Here is a 13,172-nt window from a genome sequence, read left to right as displayed (position 1 = left end):
ATTATGCCAATTCTATTAAAACCATTGTCATCCTACACTCTTCTGAGATGACTTTGCAAGTTTTTAACTAGATATAAAGAATTTATCACTCAGAAGAATATGGGAGCTCCATATAATAAGTACTATACCATGTAGGCACATGATGATTACACTTGATGATGATTGCACTTGGTTTTACGACACGTTTAAGTATGCAACGTTCAAGGGAATATAAGCAGGGTTTATAATAAATGGAATATGAACTTTAATCTCAAACTTGTCTCCCGGTTTTCATTTTGGAAACCTTTGACATTCGATTTTCTTATGAGCTGTCACCATGTACTTTGAGAAGAGTGTTGTGAAGTGTTATGCAGTAATAAATGGACAGAACAAGTACTTCCTTATGACTTCCTTATCTTGTGGTTTTCAACAGAAACTGCTGCACCAACTAAACCTTAATTAACTTCCCACTGTGCACTAAACTCCAATGGTCTGTTACAAAATTGTGTGTGAGCGAAACGTGCTGAAAACTTGGATTTACCTTCATTGCCCTTTGTGTATGAAATGAAATAATATATCATTTTTTGAAGCGACAAAATGTGTCAATTTTAGGGGGAAATTATGAAATGTTTTGCTCTAATGATTTTGGTGTGTAGTGAATACTACAGAACAATGTTCCATGGTATTCATTCTTTAATTTTTTAAGCATAAAGTCTCAAAGACATATGTGGCAGGATATTGTCAAGGTTTTCCTCGAGGTCAACTAAAGTGATCCATCTTCAGAGTTCCTTTAGCTTGACTTTGCAGTGAGCAGAGTTGTAAAGGGAGGCAAGATACCATCCAACCGCCGAGGATCTATTTGTATTGGATAGGATAGGTACTGCTAAGGATACATGATATATCAAGCTAAATGATGGCAAAAGCGGTGTCTAATTGATTCCCTCCTCCCTTCCCATCATCACCTCACCTCCTCATCCTCCGATCTCTATCCTCCTCCCCCTCCCTCCCCCACATTGCCTGGAGGCACTCAGTAATGAAAAGCAGGGCTAAACAAAATATGTGTGACTCAATTTCCTCAAAATGTGAGTTCAAGCTTTAAAATATACAATTATCAATCCAGTAGGTCAAATTTTAATTTTCAATATTTTTATTTCAAGTGGTTAATTCACTCTTCTTACAGTATACAGTATCTATGGAGGATCTTGCAAATTCAGTAAATTCTGCCTCCAGTGAACCACAGTTGCCATGTATGAGAAATATAGTCAATAATTCTATTGAACTGCTACAATAACGGTACTTAAAGAAGTTTCCTGTTTTCATTGTTTTAAACGAAATATGTTACCTTGAAAGGTTTATATGTTTATGGAAGATGTTTCACCCCAATAGCCTGTTATAATTGTGCAAATATCACTAAATACTGCTACCAACAAATGCTTTAAAAGATGCAGGTATTCCGGTAATAGACTTGACCATCACTCCAAGACTAGTAGCTCCCAACCCCCCCCCCCCCCCAAAAAAAAAAAAAACTCAGGATGCACAAGATGCGGACAGGAATGAATGCCTTGTTCGATGCAGAGCAAAAAGAAGACTGTCGAAGCAATCTACAGTACTGCTCACATTATCGGGTGGGTCAATAGGATAGGTGGGGTGGAGCAGATCCTCTTCCTTTCCTTCTATTTTCCCTTGTATTTACATTTACTTTGTAATGAATTATGTTACGTTGGACCTCTTGTAAAAGCTACGGCTTCGAATTAGTCCTTCCACCATTTCCTTATCGTTTGTTATATGTCTTTTTAGTGTAAACATTGTAAGATATGCATGAACATGGAAATTTCAATCATAGCTGAGAATCGGCAAAATTCACGAATTTTACTGATGCGGTACATTTACGATCATCTTCATGGTATGTTGCGTTATATATTCAAATATAAGGTATCGATTATCAGCCTAGCACTAGCGTACACCACATAAATTACAAAACATCAGGGGTATAAATATCTCAAATGTGACACACGTACTGTAAACTCAGTATACATAGGCAGAAAAGTAAAGGCAATCATCCACACATTTTTAACTCCATAGACTAAAGATGACATGTGTCAAATCAGTTGTACAATGTATCGGTTATATCTTTGCATCAAAGTGGTCTTGTTCATCCGATGATAGAACTTTAAATTACGGTCTAAGGGAGACATTGCAAGGAGATTCAGAAGCAGACGTGTACAAAATACACAGCTTCCTTGAGACTGTGCCCCAAAGATAAGCCTTAAATGAAAGGCAACACTCACCCACATCATAACAGATGGTTTTCCAATTGAAATATTCATTTAAATTGTAGCGCTCTTAGTATGATTTAAACGTGAAAACACAGGTTGGAAAGTGCACAATGCATAAAACTTCAACGGCATTGCTCCCAAATTAGGTTGTACAGAATTTTACCATGCTAAAATTTGGAGAAAATATTGATGACCTTTGAACAATACAAACACTTTACCTGTTCGAAAATTTATCCAAAAAAATTAAGTGGATTATTTGTTACCATTAGTCACTAAAGTGATTGCCATTGTGAAGCTTAGAATGTCAATGCACAATGCATACTAGCAAATCACAATCCCGAAAATAGCAGAGCATATGAATCGCAAACAAATATGGTAAAATGAATCTCACTTATAAAAAAAGGGTCTTTGAATGTAATATTTAAATATATTTGGAACACAAATGGTAGTCAAATTCCCAACAGCAATGTCAAATGACTTAAAATATTTACAATGCAATGTCTAGGGGATTGAAATATGCATGCTACCAATCATATAAAAACCTCTTTTCTTCCAAGTGAGAAATTGTAGATTAATACTTTAAGCTAAAGGCCTTGTGATTCTTTGCTGCAGTTTGCAAGTATTTACCCTGCAAACAAGATTTCGTTAGTGTAGACGTTTAGATCCTGTTTCTAAGGAATGAGGCAGCTTCATGCACTATACATTATCTACAGTAAACCTTTAGCGAGTTCACCTTGCTTTTATCAGATTCCAGAAATTGACCTTTTTCTGACCTCAAACTAACTCTTAACATCTGTAACCAACAGAGAGATTTTAGCACTGCTTTGATGGATCCAGTGATTGGTCAGATTCAATTTTAGTCTTCATTTATACTGTTGCATCAAATGCGCTTAATGTATTTATTCTATTAATGAGCTTCTGTATCATAAATGTAATGTCGTGCTCCAATTAGGTGTAATTTTTTTACAGTCTCTCTTAGTTACCAAAGAGGATGATTCACACTTCATAAGGATTCATATGCTGCCTAAAAGATAACGAGCCACTTACTTATGTTAGGGTATTTTGTTTAAATACCGTTTATATTATCCAAGAATTTTTTTCTCAATGCATGTTGTAACTGGAATAAAAAGTGTTCAATACGTTGCTTATGATATGCAATTTATTGTTAATATTGCATGTTTATAATAAAGGAACAAATACAAGGATAAAATGTACAACTAAGAGGGATGAGCAAAATTCAATTAAATATTACACAAAGTCAAACTTGCGCTTCAGCATGTCACAGATTCATGTGTACATGAAAACTTTTGAAATGTAAATGAGAAAGACAAACTTACCTTTGTTGCAAACACATACAATAATACCGGCACTACAGCACACACCACAGCCACGATAATGACGACAATGAGCCATACAACAAAACCACTATCTGCAATAAACAAAAAAAGAAAGATGTATACTGCTAAAGACAACTATTTCTATTTCACTTTATAGTTCTAGAGTTACTTGGAAATTCCATAATATTTCGGTTGCAACTCTTTTGTGGTTGAAGACAACCTCCTTCATTTTGTCACCACATAAAGGTAATAGGTAGCATGTAGCTAATATACAGTTTGTTTCCTACATGATGTCTGCCAGAAATGTTTTCACATTTATATTAATCACATTATAAGTTAGCTGGAAAAATTCTGGTACATTTTAAATCAATACTAGTAAAATGATATAAAGGGACGGTAAATTTCTAGAAAATTCATTTTAATAAAACACTTAAGGTCCGGCAGGAGTTTGTTTACATTGGTTACAGTGGTTAACATAATATAGAATGAATTCAATAGTTCATTGAAAGGAAACGATTTCAACCAAACACCACAAAACAAAGTATTAAATGTGATGTTACAGCTATTATATAGTTCAAATCCAAACACCGATTATATTTTTCTCATCACAGGGAAAAACAACATTGTTCTTATCAGTTTGTTGACGGCTTTTATGAGCCCAAAACCCTAATTAATTTACTTTCAACTTCAATGTAACATATTCTTTGCAAAATTCTTGCCTTCAAATATGTTGAAAAACACAGAAATGGTAACCAATTTTGTAGTCTTTATGTTTGTTGAGCATTTGTCTATTCCCTGGGATACTTGATCATGTAGTTTTGACCACATTCTATATTTCTAGAAATAATATTGAAATCATAGGAACTACTGTAACAAACATTTTGTGATTTTCTGGTGAACAGTTTACAAAATACGTAACCAGTACTAATTAAGTGGTAATTTTTACAAGTGGTGGCATGACAACTACAACAAATGTCATTGCAACTAATTTAATAAATATCAATATACTGTACGAGTAGCACACTTTTACAAAATATACAAGTTACGTAGGGAAAACTACTAATGTTTTTGCTTCAGATTTGCTTTTTACCTAGAAATGTCATCATAGAAAAGAAGAGGAAGACTAAATGAAGAGAGAGGTAACATTAAACAGAAATGCTAACAAACTTACACATTTGGAATTTATAATAAATCCTCAGTCAGCTAAATCGACAACGTATGTTTGATGCTCCCGATAATGGTGCCCGTGACAATGTGAACAAGTTTTTTTCGTTACTCGGAGACTCCTTGTTTTTTTCAAGTATCATTACATTACCCTCACCAAAGTTTATCCTCGTATCTAGATGACATCTTCTTAATTTCAGGAGATAAATATATCTCCCCAAATGAATATCAATACCAGGTTTATAGCTATAAATCCGGACCTGGAACCATTTTCAATCCATGGTGTTCGAATATGATGTGGTTGTCCTTAGCGGACAGCGCATCTAGGCAACTCCTCCTTCTACCTGATGATGTTGTAATGAGGAACAAGGTTTTCTGTGTCAATGCCACCACAGAAGCTGAGCACATCGGTCCGTACGGTTGTTTCATTAATGCTCGCAGCACTGCTGACAAACCCCACGACAGTGCTAACCTTCTGACCCTCGGTATTTTGTTGGCTATTTCCCTGAATAGTTAGGGCTATGTATCTATTATTGCCAAACCCTCTGTGAACCATCGAAATTGTTGATCTATAATTCTTTATGGTGGCTTCTTCTTCCCTCATCAAAGAGCGTCTGTAGGAAACTAAATACCTCCATTACAGTGCCCTCGGAAGGAAATATTTGTCTGCTTTGTCACCACTCCCCGAACCTTTGCAACTGGGAATCATATGTTGCCATTGTCGATCTCCTCCTTAAATTTTCCGTCATGGAGGCAAACGCCTACAAAAGCCATCCTGACAGAAGGAAGTCCTTACAGCTTCTAGGCAACTTATCTCAAACCTTTGATGTCCGGGTGTATGAGTGCTACTTTCATCTGTAGTAGATGGGGAGTGTCACAGGATCATCCATTAATAACTGTAGTAGCGTCCTCATCCACGGCCTGTGAGGATTAAATGGTGCTATTATGATCATCCGTCCCGAGGAATGTCTGGTTTCCGATATCATATTATTGATCAGGCACAGTAGCTAGAAGGTGTATGCCTCTAATTTATCCCATGGGAACGACAGGGCGCGTATTTCGTAAGCCCTGGGATGAAATCGGATGGTCCAGAACACTTGTAGTTTGGCGTTCCGGGTGTAGCAAACACATCTGTTAGTGGTCTTCTTAGAATTTCGAAGAGTCTCTCACATGTCCCTTGGGAATTAAGGTCCCTCTTGACAGGGCGCCTGCCACTACGTTTTCCTTGCCTGCTAATTCAATTGGCATAACATCGACACCGTGGTATTGTCGGTGAAGACCGTCATCTTGGAGTTCTTCACTTATGGTAGGAAGGTCTCCAATACTCTTCTGACAGCCAACATTTCAAACATATTGATGTAGTAAATTTTCTCTACTGAGGACCACAACCCATGCTGTCCTGTTAGCGGTTCGTACGTGGTTATCGACATCTTCGGAAGTTCTAACCAATGCTTTGTTGTAGACCACCACTGGATATGGGAATACATTTCGTCTGTTCGAGAGAACCTTACCTGTTTTTCTGGCTTCTTTTTGGTCAATTACACTCAGTAAATGAAAGTTTAATTGTCTCATTCTGAGTCTGCATAATAAAACTATATCCACCATGCTAGCCATCTGCCCCAGAGCTCTTTGCCAATCTTTTTCTGGATATTGTTGTCGTTGAACAATTTCGCTCTACTTCATATAGAAAACCAAACTTACGTTTACAAGATATGTATTTACATGCGTGTTTTTTTCAAGTTCAGTGCAAAATATATTTTACTTTCTCTTCATTTCCGTGCCACATTGTCTGCCACAGAATTATCACTGGACAAAACGATAAAATTGTGTACATTTTGTAACAATATTAAGCTTTGTTCAAAGCTTTATTAAATTGTTTTGAGTCCACATGTTTACAGCAGGCCACTGTACCTTGTGTGTAATAGTATAATTGTACTAATATATTCGAACTTAATCTGGTAAGTTCCTATTCCTAAGAGGGACGACATAATGTGTGACTTATACATGTCTTCCTGACACCATTTGTTATTTTGACTTGTAGCAAGACTGTTTTTAAGTGATAATATTTTCCCACATTGTCATTTCTGCGTCTGAGTCCTCGTTGTCTGAGTCTAAGTCCTTAATATATGAGACAGTCTTTTGGAAGAACCAAATAATCAATTTTGCGTTGACTCTGATAGATTTCCCAAATTAAAGGATAACCTACATGCAAATCCTGGTAATTCATTCCAAACATATGGTATGTAATTTGCCTTCTTGTTTAATGCATAGCCACAAGAATAGGGTCACATATTGGATTAGGCTGGTTGCCCTACCTTGTTTCAATCGTCACCGATTTTAATATCTAATGAAATAACAATTTCGGAGCTTAAACACTAACAATGTTTACCTTGTTGATGATTAAAATAAGGTACATGCATACTCACTTTCTGGACATTTCACAGCTTCTGTGACATATGATGCACTACCATAGTTAACATCATTGCATCCTCTGCACCCGAATGTATATTCCTGACCCATCTCGATTGCTGTCTCAAAGTAGTTGATGTCTCTCCTTGACAAGAGTTCACCATCATTAAAAAAGCTGTATGCCAATCCCTCAGCTGGATTTGCATCAGTGCAAGCACATATTAGTTTGACACCAGTGTTTGTTTCGTTGCAGATACTCTTCAGTTCACACATCGGTGGATCTGTCATAAAACCAAAGCAAAGGGAGGTTATCTTTTTGTTGAAAGATGAAGAGTGAAAAACAAAACCGATATGATAGTTTTTATTTATTATTTTTATTTGGAGAACTCATGTTAATATGGGTAAATAGTGTATAAACAGGTGTTAAGTACTTCATATTTATCAAACATTCATTTCATATTATTACAATGGCTAATATTTCTATTAAGTTTGCCGACATTTTGACTTTTCTTCAAAAATATTTTTTATAAACATGAGAATCTTGTTATTTTTTAATTTCTCTTCTGATTATTGACTGCATGGTTTTTGCCATTAAAGAAACCTGTGGGGAATTTATCAATATTTAAAGTTCTATGGATGTTTTTACTTTGAGGCTGCACAGACTATATGTAGGTTAATAGCTAATTGGAATTCTTTTCTTGGAAGAAAGAGTCCATCTTATGTCAAACATTTTACTGTTGCCATTTTAAAAGTAAAGTAAACTTTAAAGCCAAAATCTGCCCGTTTTTTTTCTTTCGTGGCAGCTTTCCTTTTCCATTGCATGATCAAAACTACAGTATGAAATATTCCTATTTAGTGATGCCGTGTTAGACGCATCTAACCTTAATAGTAATTACCGACTTTGTAATCGGCGTTACAGTCATTACCGACTTTTCAATCCGCAGTCTCCCCCACAATTTTGCACAGTTGCTAATATGACTCCATATATTTCCCATGTCTGGATTCATTAGCAATATGCTGGTACTAAGAGGCCGCTGTAAAACTTAAACACCAGCCTCAAGTGTAGTTTTACAATTGGTGAAAAGACTAACAAAGCTGTTACTGTTATCTTCAAAGCATAATTAACTACATATTGTTAACAGTACAACGCACGATCATGACTACATGTTTACCGTAGCCAGTACTTTCCATCAACATGCCATAGTAAAGAGAAAAGTGTGTTAGAAGCTGTCAGATCTGTGTAAAATGCTGCATACAAAGCTGTAAGGCTGTATGATGGAGAAGTACACATTTGTTTAACCCAGATTTCATCAGATTACTTTATTTCTTAAGCATTATTTATCAACCAAAAAAGGACCAGAAAATTGATGTAAAGAATGTAAAGAAATATGTAGGCTACTGTTTACTGCTATACGTATAATACAGTGTCATCGTAGCATCAGGAACATCCATTGAGGCACGGTGCAAACATACAGTACTATCCTGTCGGTTCTGACACTCGTTTACATCCATATCGCGTCCAACTTGTCTCTATACGTTATTTTTTAAATGCACTGTGAAATATTTTGAAAACTTACAATTCATTTGGTATAAATCTCAAAACAAATTGCCAATCTACATATCTACATATCTACCTAATAAGCATAACATTGACTAAACTTGTGCTTCTTGAGATATCGTGCTAACAAGGTGGCCGTCACACACACGCGCGCGCCCACAACCACGATTGCAAAATGTTACTCAGCCTCCGGTATCGTAACCAAAAAGTGAAAAAGAAAGAGATATTGGAATTCCCAGATTCTTGTCCTGATTTCAGACCAATTCCCGCAAGTGTCGGGAGTAGAATATACCGCGTCCACAATTTTTTCCTTGAAACAAAAATCGATATACAGGGTAGTATCTTTACTAGCGATATTTGGTTTTCTCCATACTGTTGGACCAAACGTATATGTACATGCACAAAGATGGTGATGGAAGCACTTGCTTCAACTTTGTTGAATGGAAGCAATACACTGTAACTACCCATTATGGAGTAAAAAAAACTACAAGAACTCACTAAAATCGTAATCAGCATGCCTTACTCCTTCCCAATTTTCGCTATACCCATTCAATGTACAGGTCACAGAGCCTTGATCTTCTGTGGGGACTATTATGGCACTTGTGGCGTAATCAAATGTTCCAGCTCTCTCTGCATTGCTCCTCGGAAAACTCGATTCGACACCAGTAGCACCAAAAGACCACTCAAGCTGCAGGTTGTGAGGATATGCACCAATAGCGATGCAGGTACAATTAAAACGATATGATGTAGGTGAAGATGTTGAGTTGCAGTCAGGTGAGAAATATATTTCACAGGATATCGAAACTGAAATGGGCATTGCTGTGTGAGAGAGAACAATTAAAAAGTAATCGAATCATGTACTTTTTTGTCATATCTGTGGTCACCATAAACTTTGGATATTTCATCATACAATTGATTGAATCAAAAGTTAATGAAAATGAGCATTGTAATGAATACGACACAATATAATGAAAGTATTTAAGGGATGATAGATTGGTCTGCCGATTATACCAGTATATACCAAAATACCAGTAATACCAGAAGCAACACATCTAATCACTACATACAGTGTGAATTCCATCAGGAGAATGTTGATGAATTTACTAGGTCATCGCACATTGTGATACTGATAAAGGTACTTAAATTTATATTGTTTGTAGTTTAGCCCAGGGTCTACAAAATTAAATACGTTTGCATTGCATCAACCGGTTTGTTCATGTTCAGCATAAAAATTCATTGGCCGTCGTTTTGTGTTCTTTGAACCTAATTAAAGAGATGATATCCATCCACTTGTTTTCCCCTGTGAATTATTGTGTGAGAGGCGGTAACTGGCTTGTGGCACTGGAGGGCATGATCATACCGGGGAGGGGGTGGGGATACCCTGCGCATGGTCGCCTAGAATATTTACTTAGACATCCTAATGGCAATCATCCTAACAATCAATTAGATAAAAATGTCATGTTAAATAGGCAGAAGAACATCAATTAGTTGCTATAATTTAGTGTTTACAGCGAATTTTTCAATGTCAGATGATGAAATGGGTTAACAAAGTTGGATTTCAATCATTACATTTGTTATAAGTTCTCTGAAGCAGTAATGTGGCGAGGCTGGTAATATTTTTGCAAGGTTATAAATGCTGTAGAATATTGGAGAATCATTTTACGATGTTGTGTGATTTTCCACGATTATACGTCATTTTACAAATCGTATAATATTCGAGCGCAAAATTTTGTACGGAATTCGCACAAATGTTTGCGGTTTCTCTGGTAAGTTTTCATCGTACAAGATCGCGTAAATTCCTTGACAAGGTCACTTAAAACTAAAACAATCGTTTCATGATATAATCCCGTGTTTAAAGTTTATACAGTCGATGCAAATCTAGAGTAGTTTATACTGACCACTTTGTTAAAATTAAAGTTGCCAACGTAAGAAATGATATTGTGACAAGTTTCAGATGGACAACAACGAAACATGTATGACTCTATGATGTATACATTGCGAAAGCAAGAGTATTGATCGCTTAGGTTTGAGTGTATAGCATAGAAGACGAAAGAGGTTAATTAATGATTATACATTTCAAAGTGTGGAAAATGGAAGTTATATTTTCTGGCTTTACAGTAAGTCTATTCAGAGCTGGGAAAAGAACCAATGAATATTAAATTTGAAAAATCTCTTCACTGCTGCCAAAAGTCTCCCTACGTTTCGAGATTTTAAAACAAATCATCTTGTTGTTAGATTTTCAGTTCAAAGTTGCGGTTAATGTATCTCAACGATACAGTACGTACTGTATATTTCCGCTGTTGCGATCTTCTCATCCCAACAGTTGTGTTAACAACCAGTAGTTTTGCAACTCTGTTTACCGAAAGTAACTTGTTGACTGTGTTCCCCGTACCGATGTTGTTCAGCCACTTTTTCCCCAGTTCTCTTTACTCTGGAAACCTTTTCCCGTCATGTATAACATAATTTCGTTTTCCCTTCCTTCTCTATCCTATAGAGCAAGTGTACAATTCATATGCAGAGAGGGTAATTGTTTAAGCGATGTGGCTTGCCGCCTCGTTATTGAAATTAACACAATGGCCGCCTACACAGTAGGTGTGAAAAATTAATTAGAAAATTCCTGAAAATTCGGGAAAGGTAGTTTTGACTACTTATTTTACAAACAGGGTAAGAATATTAGTCTCCGCAATAAGATCACTGCAAATCCTCAGGGTTTATTTCTCCTTTAACTATGGAATGGACTTATCAAGTGTGCTAACGTTATCAAATATTTAAAAATTACAACCAGCTGCTGTTTTATAATAGCAATAATTATACTCACACTGCGAATAGTATCGTAAGGTGTTTTTGCAATTGTATATAACCTGCATAAGTCAGGGTTCAATTTGTGCATCTAAAATCAATTTGTTTAATTTGCGCTATAAATCATAGCTGGCGTGGGCATAGTTGATCGTTTGCGGTTGGGTATGGGTCTCTGGCGAAATGAGGCAGAGGCAGTAACGGGGGACATCGTGTAGCCTACTATTAATATTCATGTAAGTTAGACTTATAATTAAATCTATAATTTGTACTCCAATTAGCATCAAAATTGGAAAAGTATTGGTAAGTACCACCTTGTTATAGGATTGAGGGGGGGGGGGAGGGGTGATTGGAAATGGGAGGCCTAGAAACAGACAAACAAATCCATGTAATTAAATTTGTTGAATAAAATTCAAAATACTTATCAAAGTTTTCCGACTCGAGATAAGCGTTCACGATACATCCAGTTGTTTGAATTGCCTAAAACAGGGCTTCCAACGTTTGGCTTTGCTTTCAAGGCATAGGCGGCCTTTCTCAGAAAGAAATAGGCACAAATAACAAACGAAATTTTTACTTTTGTCCAACATATTTTGGGATAGGCCTATGTGAGTTAAGGTTTTCGTATTATTTACAGGTCTATTTGGTGGAGCTTGCGAAAGCACTGTGTATACCAGTGCCTTCAGGTATTATGCATACATACCGCAATTTAGTGTTTCAGACGTCCTTCCGCTACAACACTGGACAACACTTAGTAAATGCGAAATATGCCTACGCTAATATACTAAAACGGAATTTTCAGCTCAGTTCCCTCTGCTTTGAGAGTCGCCATTTAAAGTAAACTCTGCATGCACACCACAAGAACTTTCTTCATTGCCAGGTTGTGTAACTATTCGCGGTTCCATTGATCATGTGCTTTAGTTTCTTTAGGGCGACGTTCGGCTGTTAACTACTTCATGCATCGCCAAAAGTAGCCATTGAAGCTTGAGGTTTTTATAAACATGGCGTTACAAGTTACTTACATACTTTAATGGGGAATGGGTCGGAGCTGGCCGGGGATGGGCCGACTTGATTTAGTGGTTGGGGTAACGGGAAAATTCGTTCAACTTTGAATTAACCATTTTAATAAAATTGCATTGTTAAAGTGGCCATGACACGAAAATGTCAAAGTCCTGTCTTTTTGTGATCCATCTAAGCATGCTCTCTAGAACATATATCAACCATTCTGCCAGTTAAAAATTTCATTTTTCCCTTCGAAAATTGAGATTTAATTTACCCTCGTCGGGCTTGAAAAGTTCGTTCGGCTGAAAATTTACCTAATCTCATGACGTCATGTGACGTCATGTTGTGAACACGATTTTGCTCTCGCTGATTCCTCCGAACACATATCATACTTACAGTACGATAAGTGTACATAAATACACAAAACAATCGATATCAAGTCGGCGCGAAATCAGATTGAAATTTCCCGTGGAAAGTGAGAGTTAGAGCCAAATGCGGCAACCGAAGTTCAAAGTGATAGTGGTTCTTCACCAGGCAGTGAACTTGGGCTATATTTAGAGTGCCTTTTCTCATATTCGAAGCAGAGACTGAAGGCGATGATCATGCCAATATTGAACCGAACGTTGATGGTGGACCTGAGGTGTTAGAACCGTA

General features: G+C 36.7%; 1 protein-coding gene across 5 annotated transcripts in view; it reads right to left on the bottom strand.

Moving 5' to 3' along the window:
• Positions 1 to 13,172, bottom strand: part of LOC139978025 (uncharacterized) — a 33,160-nt gene that overhangs the window by 7,981 nt on the left and 12,007 nt on the right. For 4 of the 5 annotated variants that reach the window (XM_071987938.1, XM_071987937.1, XM_071987939.1 and 1 more), the window contains 3 exons: positions 9,222 to 9,542; positions 7,183 to 7,446; positions 3,593 to 3,684 (listed from right to left, as the gene is read on the bottom strand). In XM_071987938.1, the coding sequence (XP_071844039.1) occupies positions 3,593 to 3,684; positions 7,183 to 7,446; positions 9,222 to 9,542 (677 nt within the window). The remainder of the gene's footprint in view (positions 1 to 3,592; positions 3,685 to 7,182; positions 7,447 to 9,221; positions 9,543 to 13,172) is intronic. The other variant, XM_071987942.1, reaches the window with a different exon arrangement.

Source organism: Apostichopus japonicus, chromosome 12, assembly GCF_037975245.1.
Source record: "Apostichopus japonicus isolate 1M-3 chromosome 12, ASM3797524v1, whole genome shotgun sequence".
Lineage (NCBI taxonomy): Eukaryota > Metazoa > Echinodermata > Holothuroidea > Aspidochirotida > Stichopodidae > Apostichopus > Apostichopus japonicus.
Note: the sequence above shows the minus strand (reverse complement) of the source record. Positions and strands in the feature narration are given on the sequence as shown.